This window comes from Amia ocellicauda, chromosome 22 (assembly GCF_036373705.1).
Source record: "Amia ocellicauda isolate fAmiCal2 chromosome 22, fAmiCal2.hap1, whole genome shotgun sequence".
Taxonomy (NCBI): Eukaryota; Metazoa; Chordata; class Actinopteri; order Amiiformes; family Amiidae; genus Amia; species Amia ocellicauda.
Genome location: NC_089871.1, coordinates 13,476,744 through 13,492,167, shown reverse-complemented (window position 1 = coordinate 13,492,167; position 15,424 = coordinate 13,476,744). Strand labels below are relative to the sequence as shown.

At 43.0% G+C, this 15,424-nt stretch overlaps 1 protein-coding gene across 1 annotated transcript; it reads left to right on the top strand.

Moving 5' to 3' along the window:
* The first annotated feature begins 9,421 nt into the window (after nt 1–9,421).
* On the top strand, nt 9,422–14,894 carry tmem161a (transmembrane protein 161A). The gene is made up of 12 exons (XM_066695755.1): nt 9,422–9,540; nt 10,201–10,304; nt 10,458–10,541; nt 10,753–10,850; nt 11,059–11,215; nt 11,321–11,472; nt 11,574–11,634; nt 11,729–11,872; nt 11,984–12,097; nt 12,338–12,512; nt 13,215–13,311; nt 13,559–14,894. Exons 1-12 carry the CDS (start codon nt 9,538–9,540, stop codon nt 13,852–13,854), a joined length of 1,485 nt encoding a protein of 494 aa, XP_066551852.1. The 5' UTR covers nt 9,422–9,537; the 3' UTR covers nt 13,855–14,894.
* Nucleotides 14,895–15,424: the final 530 nt, after the last annotated feature.

The window sequence follows — 15,424 nt, the reverse complement described above, 5'->3', positions numbered from 1 at the left end:
CTGACTCGTTACTACAGCAGAACTGCAGTAATATGAGGCAGAAAATTATCCTTTATCAACATAATCTCTACGAAGTAGGCGGTGACACTGTAAACTGTATTTTGTGTGAGGGAAAAAAAAGAATGTGTTAAATTAAATAGCAGGCTATTGCCGCTCGCCTAAATAAATCGCATTTTACCTTCAAATAGGACAGAACCTGTTTATTAAAGTTGCCCGCTAAAGCATATGGTACTCATAATTTCCCCCAAAAAGTGAAGAGCAGAAAAGGTGTCACCTACCTGCATAAGCCAGGTGTAAAGACACGGGATAGCATGTAATGTTGCTTTTGAATGGATGATTCAGAAATGATTGAAAAAATAATAAATTATGAGTATCTTTACTATTAACACAAAATATGTTTAAATAAGCACAACACAAGTAGTACAAATAAAAAAAAAAAAACACGCTTTATTTTTCTTGTTCGGTTTAGTGGAAGAACAACCGAACATAAATCACACGCTAGCATTTGCAGAAAACTACATTTCCAAAATCATAAGAGGACTGCAAAATATTGTAACGCAAAGGTAATAAAACACGTTGCATAAAACACAATTAAAGGATTCTAATTTCAAACACTAAAAGAATGTCCAGCACCTGCGAGGCAGAAAGTCTAAACTTGTTTATTTATTGACTTATTTAGTTACTAACTTATTAGCTTGATGTTTTACTCTCGTTAGATGATCAACCAACAGGCTCATGTTAGTTTCAGGGGCTTCTTCATATAAACTCATGCCCTGGAAGAGCCATGTGATAAAAAGTTCAGGCACGTGCAGGAATTCTGCCAGAGCGTCGCGAGGGACGTCGGAATCCGCATTGATTATCATTGTTCGGGTCTGGCCAGCTCATGAATATTAAACAGCAGCTCTGTCTAACTGCAGTGGCGCAGATCCCAATCAGGGATCCACACGAACACTTTCCCACTGACATCGACAGGGCGAAATCTTTAAGACACATTCATAATAATAATAATAATAATAATAATAATAATAATAATAATAATAATAATAATAATAATAATACAGACATATATTCGTGCATTTTGCAAACCCATTTCAATTTGACAAACGTTAACATGCAGGTTTGCAAACTGGAAACTGACTTGATGTTTTTTGCATAACTATAACGTACTGCCCCAGACACAGTAGAATTAAAATGAAGATTGTGGTTAATATCACTATTATTATTTTGGGAAATGCCATACTTTCCCATGCTTTTTCTTTTCTTTTTTCTTTTTTGCAGCGCATATTACAAGAAAAATGATGAATGTAATTCCTTTTATAGCTTGTATGCTTCTAGTGAAACGGATTGTAATACAAGGGAAATTGGCGCGTCTAATGCACTAATGATATGCCATGTGGGCCGGGAATTATTCAGCTATGAATCGATGCTGCCCTTTTCACTAATTGATGCATGGCACATTTCCCTTACACAGGTCTTTCAAAGAAAACAACAGTGCAAAACAGTGTTGACAAAAAAAGAAAAAAGAAAGAAACTGAAGGAACATATATTTGAAGTAAAATATACTCAAGCCTGGTAACTCAAAGTGGTAGGAAAACCATTATAAATGATATATTTTACAATGTTTTGTATTTTTATGACTGAGAGATAAGAGTTGTGGAGAAGAAGAGGTAATTTTTGATTTAAACCAAGTCTGCTCTATATTTAGAGGGTTCTGAATTTATGTCACATATTTTTGCATTCAACTTTAAATTGCTTTTTTGTGTGGATTGTTCATCTTAAGGATTTGGTTATCGTTGCTGTTAAAAATAAAACGCATAAAAAACCAAAGCTGGAAAGTTCCTCTGAAGCTCTGAGCTTCCCTCTTGTATAATCATGTATAATATGATTGTTGTATCAGTTTTTTTAGACAAAATAATATGAATACAAACAAAACAATACACGTTCTTGATTTAAAATAGTAAAACAAAAAAAAAAACATTTAAAAGTTGAAGCAATAGAGTGATCCTAGAGATCAATGATGGTTACATCAGAACAGTAAGACCAAATATATCTTTGTAGAAAGCGTTGCATTATAATACTTCAATTTATTTGCATATGACTGCCCATATTGTGTCTTGAGAGCATTACTATGTAGCAAACTGCATTGCTTCTTTTTAATGTGCATTTCATCAGAGCACTCTGCTTAACACTGTGAAGGGTGGCCTGTGAGTTTATAATTGTCCCCTATATATTGCACAATTGTATTATTAAAGCTAAACAGCCCTGCAGAATTGCATCAGGGAATAGAATGAATACATAAAATACATTCTCAATATCATGCAGACGTAGATGCTGGGAGGTTGTCAGGAAGGCACCTTGCTTAGTCAACAGTTCAGTGGGATCAACTTCCACTGTGTGCCCCCCCGAGCTCACAAGATCATTCATTTTCATTCTGAATCTATAAAAAGACAGAAGAGCAAGGTAAAAATGCTGCAGCTTCTATCTTCTACCCTTTTAAGATTAAAAAAGGTGCTAAGTTTAACTTGAGCGGCTTGTTTCTCTGATCATTCCACATGGGGACTGTCATTTTCTGAGCACTAAGATCCCCAGTCCCAAAACGCTGGCAGGGGGTATTTGGTATTGCCCTTGTGGCACCACAAAAAACTCCCAAACTATCTTAAATCACTTCTTCAATGTCTTAATGGCCAAAGATGTAAAAAGAACCAGAGCGGAGAAGAGTTTGGGGAAGGTAGGGATTCTTAATGGCATGCCCACATCTCTTTTCATCTTCTTTTCAAAACTCTGAAGTTGAAAGGTTCACAACCTCTGGGAATTTTTGCAAAACAAACAAAACAAACCAACAAACAAATCAGACGCACTGTTCTCAAATTAGACCCCAGTGCTTCCTTGCTGTACAGTCAGAGATCTGAAGGTTCAGATAAGAATCCTTCACAATCTCTGGTGTTGTAAAGCTTTAAAGGTTGGTTTAAAAAATATTAAGTGTAATTCCCTGAAGAAGGCAACAAACACACACTCCCCCCTTCCCCACGAACATTAAAAAAAGAAACCCTTACATTAAAATATACTTTACGACTGACTGAAATTAACCCCGAGGTGAAAATATACTTAAGAGAATCCCCTAAAGGATCTTTACATTTTACAGAAAGCAGGTTATGTCGGATAGCACCTTCTGTGTGCTGAGTTTGTGCTTTGGGATGCTTGATTAAAGATGTTCGAAGCCCTTTGAAGTTATATTCCCAGTCTCTTCCCTTTTAAGAGAGAAAGAGAGAGAGAGAAAGGTGTCAGGATAAGAGAAGGCTTCCGAGTCCCTGCCTTGCTCTGACTGCGTAATTGTCCTGAGAATGGGCCATGTTTTAGCTCAGTCAATGACAAGGAATATTACACAGGGGAAGCGGTACAGTACAAATGACTCAGTCTTGTCCCCTTGTCCAAAGAGCCAGTAAGCGGAATCCTATTTTTTTGTTCATCGAGGATAATCTGTTTGCTGATAATTAATACAAGCAAACAAACAAATACAAAAAAGCATTTCCTGTCTTTTACAACTGATAATATATATATATATATATATATATATATATATATATATATATATATATACAAGATTTAAACCTTACAGACACCTTTTGTGGCTTGAAAACCAAATTAATATTCTGTGTGAGGCAGGAAGCAAGACAGGCTGGATTGGAAGGTGCCGGCTTTTCCCACATATGTCTGTCGCAGCCCTGGTTCTGCTCCCTGAAAATGATATCTGCCACCAGGAGCTGAAACGCTGACACAATGGCTTGAAACGGTACAGTATGGGCAATGAATGGAGAGGGTGTGAAAGAGTGTCTGTGTGTGGGGGGGGTGTCCGTGACAAGACCCCCTCTCGTCTTTTTCTAATATATATTTTTATGCCTTCTGCTCCTCCCTCGCCCATAGCACCCCCATGAGATATGGCGCTGTCTGAAATGTCACACACATGAATCTAAGCCCCCTCTTAGATCACACGGAGGAGAGAGAGAGAGAGAGAGAGAGAGAGAGAGAACTGGTGGCTGGTTGGTGCGGTTGCCATAGCTATCCAGGAGCCATGCACACAGAGCCAGAGAGTGCAGGGGTGGAGGGGGCATGGTGTGTGTGTGTGTGTGTGTGTGTGTGTGTGTATGTGTGGCTGACAGGGAGACTCATTTGCATGTATTCAAATGAGGCGTGAATAGCAGACGTCCCGCACACAATGGCCGGCCAATCGCAGCGGCTCGCGCTCCACCCTCCCCCCAGCTGTCCGCCGCGGCTCTCGGGGGGTGGCGGGGGGGGAAGCGCAGTGCCAGAGTGTGGGAACCAGGAGACCCCTTCACACGACGTCCGCCGCAGCCTGGAGACCGCTTCTATCTCCCGCCTGGGAATTGAGCTCATCTGACCCCCCCCCCACTCCAGCCCCACCCACCTGCCCCAGATTATGGTCGTCTTTTTAATTGTGTTTATTTATTTCGTTATTTTGCATATGTATTCCGTTGCACAAAAACAATGTTGCAGGGGCTACAAATTAGAGGGCAAATGATGGTCCTTCAGTGCTGAATCAAAGATACAGATAACACTGATATAAACTGACTCACTACACACACACACACACACTCACTCTCTCGCACAGTCACTCTCACACACACACTCACGCTAACACACAAACACACACACTCACTCTCAAACTAGCATACTCACACACACACAAACTCAGACAGCACTCACACACTTACACACACACACAAACACATACATTCACACACACTCTCACAGATATGTGGGGGGCGTGAGCCAGTGTATGCGTCTATGCATGTGAGCGCCGTGTGTTTAATTATCCTGCCCACGGCTTTTGAGGATTGATCTATTTGGCTGTAATTTACAACGGCATAAATCCAGACGGGGAGGAAAAAAAAAAAAAAAAAAAAGAACTGTCACAACATCTTCTGGTTCCGAGCGCATTCTGGAACCCGATATGGAAATCCAGCCCCTAACGAATCCCGGACACACCCTTCGTTAAAGTAATGGCCACATCCAGTTTAACTGCAGCACACAAATAAATAACCTCGCTGGTGTTGTTGATTGAGAAATGGATGCTGGGAAGGGAGGGAATATACACAGAATGGGAAGACGAAGGAGCTGTATACGTTGGCATGGGAGTCTTTAAACAAGGTAGTGTTGGTTTTATAATAACACAACCACCCCTGATGTTCCCAAGGTTACCAGTGGAAAAGAAAATTCTGAGTTTTGTTTTTTAAAGGACGCGATTAATATCTGCATTTTTTGCACTGCTAGCTAGTGTGTGTGTGTGTGTGTGTGTGAGTGTAGGGGTAGGAGGAGGTTCAATCATTCCTGTTTTCTCTACTGCTTGCTATCGACAGTGCCCCCTGTCCTGATGTTAGTTGTACCTGTGAGCAGCGACGTGCAGCTGCTTTCCCTCCTGTGAGCGTGCGTGCGGCTCCGGTGCTTTACGGCACCTCGAGGACATCTGCAGAGAGCCAGGAGGCAGCCGGCTCCACCCTCGCTGCAGGAGAGACGGCAATGCAAGACACACTGCAAGAATAAGTGGGCAGCAAACACACACTGCCTTACAGTCACAATTCCATAAAAGCACAAATGCTGAATTCAAATGTCTAGGAGGCATGATTTTGGATTTTCCACATGGCTCCCTTTGTACAGTAAGAGATGCAAGGGGAAATTTGTAGAATTGTAAAATATCTAAATAAAAAACTACGTGGTTTAATTTCTTAATATGGTGCTCTTGTAAATATTTCCACAAATGCTCCCTATTCCACACACAGCAGACTTTGTGTCAAAGGCTGTGTATTACAGTTAACGTGTTCATTCAGATCTGCATTGTTACATTTGACACACACACACACACACACATATAGGCACAAGTACCCAGTCTCTGTGTCAAGTGCGCCAAATTCGCCCACAGCTTCACGTAGCTGGCAGAGCACATGCAAATGCAGGATTTTCAGGTGGAATAGAATTGAAATTAATAAATGTTTTGTACCTTTCAGAATTAATTTAGTTTCTTGCATAAATAACATTGAAGCGCCCATGTACAGTGCATGTGGCCTGTATTTAGTTTGTTCGTTATTTATTTGCAGGCCTCATCGAATCCCTAATTAAACCTCACCATGGTGGATTTTACACTACATTTCCCGCTGCCATGTTCCAAGGCTGACACAATTCATTTGTAAAACGGCGCTCCTCGTGTAATTTGTCCTCCAAAACAAAGTGACAGAGAGGACGGAGGAATAGCTGGTGCCCATTGCAAGAGGTGGGGAGGCGAGACTGGTGGCTAACATTATAAAAAACAAGATATGTTTCAAGTGTGGTTTTGTGTGGAGAGTTTTCTACAAAGCATGGATGTAACCAGCACTTTGAACAGAATTGCATCAATAAAAATTCAGACCTGATCTTTGAAATATCAGCCTTCCGGAATACTACCTTCCATGAATACTACCTTCCATGAATACTACCTTCCATGCTACACACCCCAAGACCAACTCTTAATTGTGAATATTACACAATTTGATGATTTTCTAATCCAGTACCAAAGGCAGTGAGCTGCAACCGTACAACATTCAATCTGGTCTGGGAAGGGTGACAAGGTTCATTTAAGTGAGGAGCCAAGATACAGTTAAATGGAAGCACCACAATTGTTGCTGTAATCTGTTTTCATGTCACTGAGCAACCCCAAGCAGGAATATCAGCCTCTCAAAACAGGTCCTTCAATAAATTTAGAATTAACTGGCAATCAGATTGGATACATTTTCCTTCCTCTAGATCTTGCCAACACTACTGACTTTCAAAGGTTCATGAAGGAAACCTCGATTTTAATTGCTCTTTTCATGTTAAATTCATTAAACACAAAAGGAAATGTAATGCCACGTAATTAAACCGTCCTTCATTCGTATTCCAGTTTAACAGTTTGTGCTGCATTAGCAGGATGACGCCAAGATCCAAAAGTTGTTCTCCCTTTTATGGACAAAGAAATGGCCCGATGGACTATAGATCAAACGATAACACCTCCTCCACAGTCCTGTAAACTTTAAAAAGAAGAGCAGAGACCCTAATGCAGACTTTTCTACATGCCACTCGCTGGTGGAGGATTCAAAATTATTATCAAATTGCCACAAAGACACTGCCCTGTTATACAGATGAGCGAAAAAAAAAAAGTCAAGTCTTTAAAAATAAATACTAATAAAGCTAACTCTGCTTTAGTTCTGCTGCCAAGAGCCCAGTGTGCTACATGCATATTTAGGACCTTAATCTTAATGATTTGCATAATTTTCTCTCCAGGCAGCCTAACATAAGACTAGCGAACACCAAGGCATGTTCAAAGCATGCCAAAGGGAGATAATCATTAAAGAGATTTCAAACCAGGCGCTCAGGGTATTCCGCAAGTATGTTGTAGAACTAAGAGTAGAGTGAAACCAAGGACTCGGAGACAGTGCGATTAGTGCTGGAGAAATCAAATGTGTGTGTGTGTATGTGTGCGCGTGTGAGTGAGTGAGTGAGTGAGTGTGTGTGTGTGTGTGAGTGTGTATGAGTGTGTGTGCGTGAGTGTGTATGAGTGTGTGTGTGTGAGTGTGCGTGTGAGTGTGCGTGTGAGTGTGCGTGAGTGAGTGTGTACATATAGTATTTGTTTATAGGCTTCATCAGGATTTTAGGGGATACTTTTTTAGGGCAAAGGAAGAGGGTTATTTTACAAATTATTTTATCTCTACAACAGCATCTTTATTTTTTTAACATATTATTCTGAAAAAGTCAAAATAGGCGGCAAATAGGGTTTATTTTAGACTAGTAATGAAGGAAACGCAGAAATCAGTGAATGGTGCCGCAGTTTACAAATTAATCTAATCTGCAATATGACATGACCAATAAAAATAGTGAAAAGCGAGGACTAGGCCAACACCACGGCTGCCACTTTCGATACGCTGTGGTTCGAGAGGTTTGACTTTGGCATAAAGGACTGAGAAACACATTGTGAAGCCCAACCCTATTCAGCACCAGACTTTCAGGCTAGGCCCTTACAAATGTAAACACAGTTTAGATAAGTCAGTAGAAAAGCAAACCTAACCTTAACACATGCCTTTACAGGGGACATAACTTTACAGGGAAGTTAATTTTATCACTTAACTTCAATTAAACAACCAAAATGTAATATTTACACCATTCCTACCTTCACTCCTATCCATAAAGTTTGGTCAGATTTTCTAATTTCTAATTTCCTTTTTATATATAGTATATATTCTTCAACATCAATTCTCAAACAATCAATTTATACCATTATTACAAGACATGGTAGTTAATTAGCCCAATGCCTAAATAATATTTAGAAGCTCAATGCTGAACTGTGATTAATACAGTAGTAAAAAGGAGAGATCTTATAGTATACAGTTATATAATATCAATAGTTTACCTGGAGCTAATTATAATTTACTATTATTAATGTTTCAAATTTCAGCCAACCTATTTTTTTATGTTTTATGAATTACATCATCATCATCATGGAGCCAATACCAAAGTGGTGGGTTTGCAATGGCAGTTTGTACTTGTGTTTGACCTTATTAGAGGCCATTTCCTGGCTTAGTGGTCATACAATGTTATATTAAACAAAACAGCACTATAAACAGTTAGAATTGAATAGTTTACACCAGACATCTAATTGAATTAATATTTAATTGACCTATTCAGTTTCGAAAAGGAGACTTCGCCTTTCTAATATTACATGATGGGGTTTCAGTTAATAATAATGCAACAGTCTTACTGCATATCGACATTATATCCTAGTTCACTGAACAACTGAACAAAATGTGCCAATAAACATTTCCTATATTTAAGAACTTGGGATATTAATGGACTCACCTCAAAATATCAGGTTTCTCACACAATGGGACGAAAGTCACAGTGAACTGCTCAATTTAATTATTCTCAACAAAATAGCCCACTGGCCAAAGCAATTGGGCCTTTTTTTATTTTTGTACGGATGTCTACCTTGTTTGGTGATCTACTCGGGTTACGTTGAAGAGACAGGTGCAGAGTTTACATTTGCAAACATTCATGAGCGTTTAAAGGCTAAAGAGCATATATTATCTTGGTTATTTTCCTGTTATGGATATAGGCCTAAATAATATATATGTTTCTATACCGCTCAAACGGTATAAATTTTACTTTTCTGTTACGTGAGACACACACAAAAGTAACTGTCAGGGGGACTGAAATGTAGACGTAAAAACTTCACTTCCCAGAATCCTTTGACATCCTACACCTCAACCACACTGTCGAATCTCTTATTTTGATTGGTGCATTTCCGAGCCCGCCCCGCTTTCTCATTGGACGGGTACAGAAGTATCCAATCACCTACTTCCTTGACCCCAGCTCCTCCAATCAGCGCGCAGTTAGGTTGGCCCCGGCGATGGCGTCTGAAACAACATGTCCTTAGCTGAGAGTCCCAGCTGTTGAGAGACAGGCGAAACTCCACGCGTGGAAATCCAGCACTGAGGGTTTAAGCAGAAGTCATACAAAATGGTACGTATCCTTATTGTTTCTTCCTCCCCCTACCTTTCGTTACATCAATCAGAGTTTAAAAAATATATTCTCTGCTTCGGATATGTTACTATGTTTGCAAAAACTTAAAAGCACAATCCGGACGATCATTTGGGCAAATATTGATATTTAACATACTTAAGTTTAAATGCATGTACGTTCTAATCAGTCTCTCCACAAACTTGCAATTATTAGGCAAAAGGCATCTATTACTGCCCTGATCAAATCAAATCGTAGTAAATTAAAGTAGTGCGGACAGACTTTCTTGGAGAGCAACTCTGGGGGGCAACATTCCCCAGTTGGAGGATAGCCACAGTTGCTTGAAGTGGCCCTGGCTTCACCTCTTAGGCTGCATGGCCTTTTTAAGTCAGGTTTTGGGATTGGACCTCCTGGCTTAATGTTTTCTTTGTCGAGATCAAGAAGCCGGTGGTGGGAACAATTTAGCAGATCTGTGCTCAGCTAGACTGCCAGAACAGAAACACACAAATGGTTCCAAGTGTTCCTGACCAAGGTGCAAAACACAGACCCAGGGACCCCTTATGCATAACAATAAATCATTGAATGTATGCACCCTGGGTTTGTGCAAAAGTGAGTCCCTGTTTTGCTGGGTGCGACGGTGTCTCTGCCTTCCTTTCCTGACAGGCTCTGATGGGTGTGCAGCTGGTGGTCAGTCTGCTGGTGGCCAGCATCATGCAGAGGATGGCCCCTCACTGCTCCTTCGCACGCTGGCTCCTCTGCAACGGCAGGTAGGCGACGCCAGGCCGAGCCGACTGTTGTCAATAAACCTAAACGACGCAGTGTTTTAGTCTTGCACGATATGTTCAAATCAGTATCCGTTCAGATGTTGACAGTGTGGAATGAGCATGTTCTCTCTCTCCCTCTATCTTCTCTCTCTCTAGCCTCTTTCGGTTTAAACACCCCTCTGAGGGAGAGTTATGCGCCCTGGCAGGGAAACAGATGCCCAAGAACACCAGGAGAGACAGGTATGGGATGTGACTCCGCCCTCTGGTCCCGTATTTCCATTTCCTGCTTCTGTGCGATGCATTTTCCGAAGCAGTCTGTTCTAGGAAGTGTCCACCGGTCAAAGACAGTTCTATAACATCGTTCTCGGGACTTAAAATGCGTGTCTTGAGTTTTGAGATGTTCTTCCTTATCCACTCGAACAACGTTGCTGCATTTGTGGGTTCTCCCCAGGAGACAGAATGGAGCATCGGAGAACAAGCCGCTCACCGTGCCCAAAGACATCGACCTGCACCTAGAGTCGGCGCCGATCAATGCCCTGGACGCCCTTGGTAAGAAAAGAAATAAAACTCCCGTGATGCTGACTGACTGGGTTGTGGGGGATGTGTTTGAGACGCGTAATTCAAAGTAATTCACTGAGAGTTACATGCACAGAATACACAGGATATTCAAACAAATGAGGAAACTGAGGTGTAGGTCACAATGCTTGATGTAGGTGTCAGCAGCTCAATCTGTATCCTCTCGTCTTTTTCCCCACAGTGCTGCGTTTTTTCTTGGAGTACCAGTGGCTGATTGACTTCGCCCTGTACTCTCTGGGTGTCTACCTGTTCACAGAGGGCTACTACTGCCTGGTGGATGCCAGCAAGGAGGTCAACATCGGAGCCATCTGGTGCCTCCTGACCATCCTGTTCACACTGTATCCTTCGCTGCCGACGTTTCCTTTGGCCGGTTAATGGTTGGTTAATGGTTAATGGTTGTGTTTTGGGGGTCAGTTGGGTTGTTCCTTGACGTCGGCCCTCAGGAGGACTCTGTTCACCCTGATGAGCCACTACTTCCGCTCGGAGGAGGGCGGCGAGCGCTCGGTGTGTCTGGCCTTCGGCTTCTTGTCTCTGCTGGTGGCCATGCTGGTGCTTGTGGTGCGAGAGGACTATCTGGAGTTCGGCCTGGAGCCCGGTATGCTCTTCTAGTGCAAATCTATTTATTTTTATTTTTATTTGTATTGGGGATGGGGTAACAATTTAAATATGAACTTTATTTGTTGTCTTTTTGTGTAGGCTTGGCCAGCGTATTTGACAACCTGGAGGTTTTCCTCAAACGGCAGGGCTGGGAGTGGTCGTGAGTCTCTTTGTTTTTGATCACTGCTTTTGAAACTTGTACACTAAGGTTTAGTGCAATTCTTGGCTCACGTGCAGTTTGGTTCTCTCGGCAGGATCCCCGTGACCAGACTGACTGTGAAGTTGGGCTTGGCGGCCATCTGCTCTTTCATCGGTGCCCTGCTCGCATTCCCTGGGCTCCGATTGGCCCAGACCCACCTGGACGCCCTGGAGCTGAACGCGGATCGGCCGATGATACAGTACGAATGCTCCTCTATTTGGAATGAGTGAAAACAAAATCGAACGCATTCCTTGAGCTGGCTAGGCGTTGTTTTGTCCAGTCTGTTTAATGTGTTGTGTCTCTCTCCCAGAATCCTCCTGCACACCAGCTTCCTGTCTCCGGTGGTGGTGCTGCTGATGTGGGTGAAGCCCATCGCGCGTGACTTCCTGGAGAACGCACCCATGGGCAAGACCTCCGTGACCCTGTGAGCACGACCCCCTCTAAACCCACCCACTCGCCCCAGCACACGCCCTCGCTGGCCCCTCTCACACACGTCTCACACACAGGTTTACAGGGGCATAATGATAAGCTGTATTTTGGGAATTGAGGATGCGTGTCAGCTTTATAGTATTTTTTTTATTATCCCGTCTGTATGTGTCGATGCATGAGAGCTCAAGCCTATAGAACCCTCGAATATTGATTTGTGTTGTGTGTGTCTGTGCAGAATGTCGAGCACCACGTTCAGCTCGGTGCGTCTGTGGACGGTGGTGTGTCTGTGCGTGCTGCGCCTGGCGCTCACACGCTACCACATGCAGGCCTACCTCAACCTGGCACACAAGTGGGTGGAGCAGATGAAGAGGGAGGCGGGGCGCATCGCCGCCATCGACATCCAGAGGAAGGTGAGATCCTTCGCGTCCTCGCTTTTCGTAGGGCCCCGTTTTTGAGGCTGCCCGGCAATCTGCCTGACCACAATTGAACCTCTTCCAACAAGGCAAGACGGTTCTAATCCTTTATTCCTAGTTTTCGTTTTCCTAATGACATCATCAAAGCGAGTTGACACTTGATTGGTGACGCTGTTTTTAAAATGTCTGTTCTTTCCAGGTCAGTGTGGGTAATTTCATTGTGTATATATATAATTGTACAGCACTCTTACCTCTAAAGAGTAAACCTTTTTGGTCCCCACCACTATAATTGGATCCTACAACACGTGCGTCTGCGGTGCCTGTGTTTAACACGCTCGGTTTCCAATGCGTGCCAGATGAATCGTAGGTCCATGAACAGAACCGGGAGGCATGTAGGGGAACGTATCCGGACTGTGGATGATCTTCAGACTTTTATCTCCGGCGCCAAGGTCAGGGCCTTGTACTGTACGAAGGGAGGCCGTGTGGCCCATCGATCTCGTCCGGTTGTCGGAAGACTGATGATGCAGGAGTGCAATCGAGACTCATCTTGAATGATCCCGGTGACGCGGCACCCACAGCCACACCTGACGCCTTTTTTTGGGTGGATAAAGGAGTGTCTCTCGTTCTCATCCTTGAATTCAGAAGCTGATTGACAATGGTTCAGTCTCGGCTAACCCCTTCCCTCCCTTGTCGTCTCAGGTCACCCGTGTGTTTTGTTACCTGACCGTGGTCACCCTGCAGTACATGGGACCCACTCTGCTCATGCTGTTCTCCACCCTGCTCCTCAAATCCCTGGGTAAGTTGCTGTGATTGGAACTAATCCGTTGTTGTTTGATGTGGCGTCCTTCGCAAGGCAGCGACGGAGCATTTTACAGATTGAAAGAATGCGTACAAGGTGTGGAAGTAACTAAATAAGCCATTGGTCATGGAGGAGAGACAGACGCAACTTCCTATTGGATGACAGTGTGGTTGTGGGTTGGACCACGCTCCCTGCAGCCACTTCCTGATCTGAGGCTCCTCCCCCTCTTGTCCCTCTCTCTCAGGTGACTTCTCGTGGGGCCTGCTCCCGGAGACCCCCGGCGTGACCCCCGCCCTGGTGCTGCCGCCCACCCCTGCGCCCGTGCTGCCCGGCCTGGAGGAGGAGGAGCCGGAGGAGTTCGAGGAAGACATCCAGGCCACGGTGGCGCGCTTCTCCGGGGCCCTGGCCGCGCTGCAGGCCGTCTTCACGCCCCTGTTCTACAGAGGGCTCTTCGCTTTTCTCACCTGGTGGGTGGCGGCCTGTCAGGTCATCAGCAGCCTGTTTGGGATTTATTTCCACCAGTACCTCATGCAGTCGTAAGCCCCGCCCCCACCTCGCCACCCTCCCCAGGACACGGGGCCGACCCACAGCTCAGCCCAGGACGGGATGGGCGTTCAGCACTACGAACTTGCAACGCTGAATGAATTGGCAAGCCGCTTAGTTCCCCATTTTGTTTTTTTTTATACACCGTAAAACCTGCCGGGTTGTAATACCCTTTTATAACAGGAACGTTAAACTATGCCAATGCATTTTCTTAATTTTTTGTCAAGGTTTCTCTTGGAAGGCCAACACCCTGATGCTCGGCGCTTTTGTTACTTCATTTTAGATCATATTGTGTGAGATCTAGGTGAATTGCATGAGAGTATAATGCAGATCCGATCAGCAGGATCTCGATTGATTGACGTAATATGTATGAAGAAAAAAATATATATTTTAAAGAAGTGCCTGGAAACTCAGGGAACTGAATTTGTATTACCAGGGGTTGGGTACTTTGAGTGTGTGTGTGTGTGTGTGTGTGTGTGTTAGTTAAAAACATATATATATATGATAGTTACATGTTTACTGTAATTCCTGTAAAGTATGCAGGGAATCCCTCTGTTATACTTAAGCTAGAAACTGTAAATACCACCAGAAAAGGACTGCAGTATAACCTGGTACACAACGATACAATGACAACTAGAGAGTCTACACTGAGATGATGTAACCTGACCTATGACCTAAGAGGTGCCAGAGTTTGGCCAGGTATCTCACTAATACATTTTGTGATTGTATTATTAATTATTATTTATTTTATGTATGCATTACTGATGCATTAGAAGGCCACTACCAAAATACACAGAAAATAAATCCTTGACCTGATTGAAACATTTGTAGAATTTATCCATCCCCAATCGTTCTTTTTTTTAATTTTATTTTGAGGAACATTTCTATGATGCAGAAAAGTTGATGTATTCAAAGAATCTGGGTGCATGAATCGTGTTTAGTTTTCATTTTCTTTTGATCAAGCCTGGAATGTGTACGATTAACAGCAACACAGTATTTTCAGGGGTGTTTTTAATAAATAATTTATTTAAACGCTGGCAGAGGTCCTTAATTACTGATCGTTACACAAACCCTTCCATAAACCTGTTCCTCACCGGCGCAGTCTCCCAGGATGCACTTTGAATAACCGGTTAAAGAGAGAACAAATGAAAGGCAAGTTTGTAATCATCTCGACAGAAAAAAATACAAAATCTTTTTCTTTACTCTTGAATTTGATTCCTCCATCGCAGTGGTTTGGATGAGACCTCTTGTGAGTGACTGACTTTTGAGCCTGTTTTATGTCTTTCCAAAACAAAAAAGCAGAAAACAGAAACGCATCTTTCCCATAACCTTTGTTTTTCTCTAAGACAATGGTACTAGAAACAGAGGTTGGGAACCGGGGCCTTAATGATATCCCATTGAGAATTAAAAAGTTAAGCCCAACGTCAAACACGCCTTTGACAAATGATGTCCTGCATGTCAATGACTCGTCTAGCCACCCAGAAATTAGCCGTCCCAGCCATTATTTTTTTGGGAGGTTGACTGCCTGAATGTCAGCAATAGCTCATAATAAGCCCCCCCCGCTAGT

Excerpts from the sequence above, each read along its gene's own strand:
- tmem161a (XM_066695755.1), top strand. Across the intron at positions 11,635-11,728 it reads CGGCAGGGCTGGGAGTGGTC|GATCCCCGTGACCAGACTGA; the intron begins GTGAGTCTCTTT and ends TTCTCTCGGCAG. Across the intron at positions 13,312-13,558 it reads CCTGCTCCTCAAATCCCTGG|GTGACTTCTCGTGGGGCCTG; the intron begins GTAAGTTGCTGT and ends CCTCTCTCTCAG.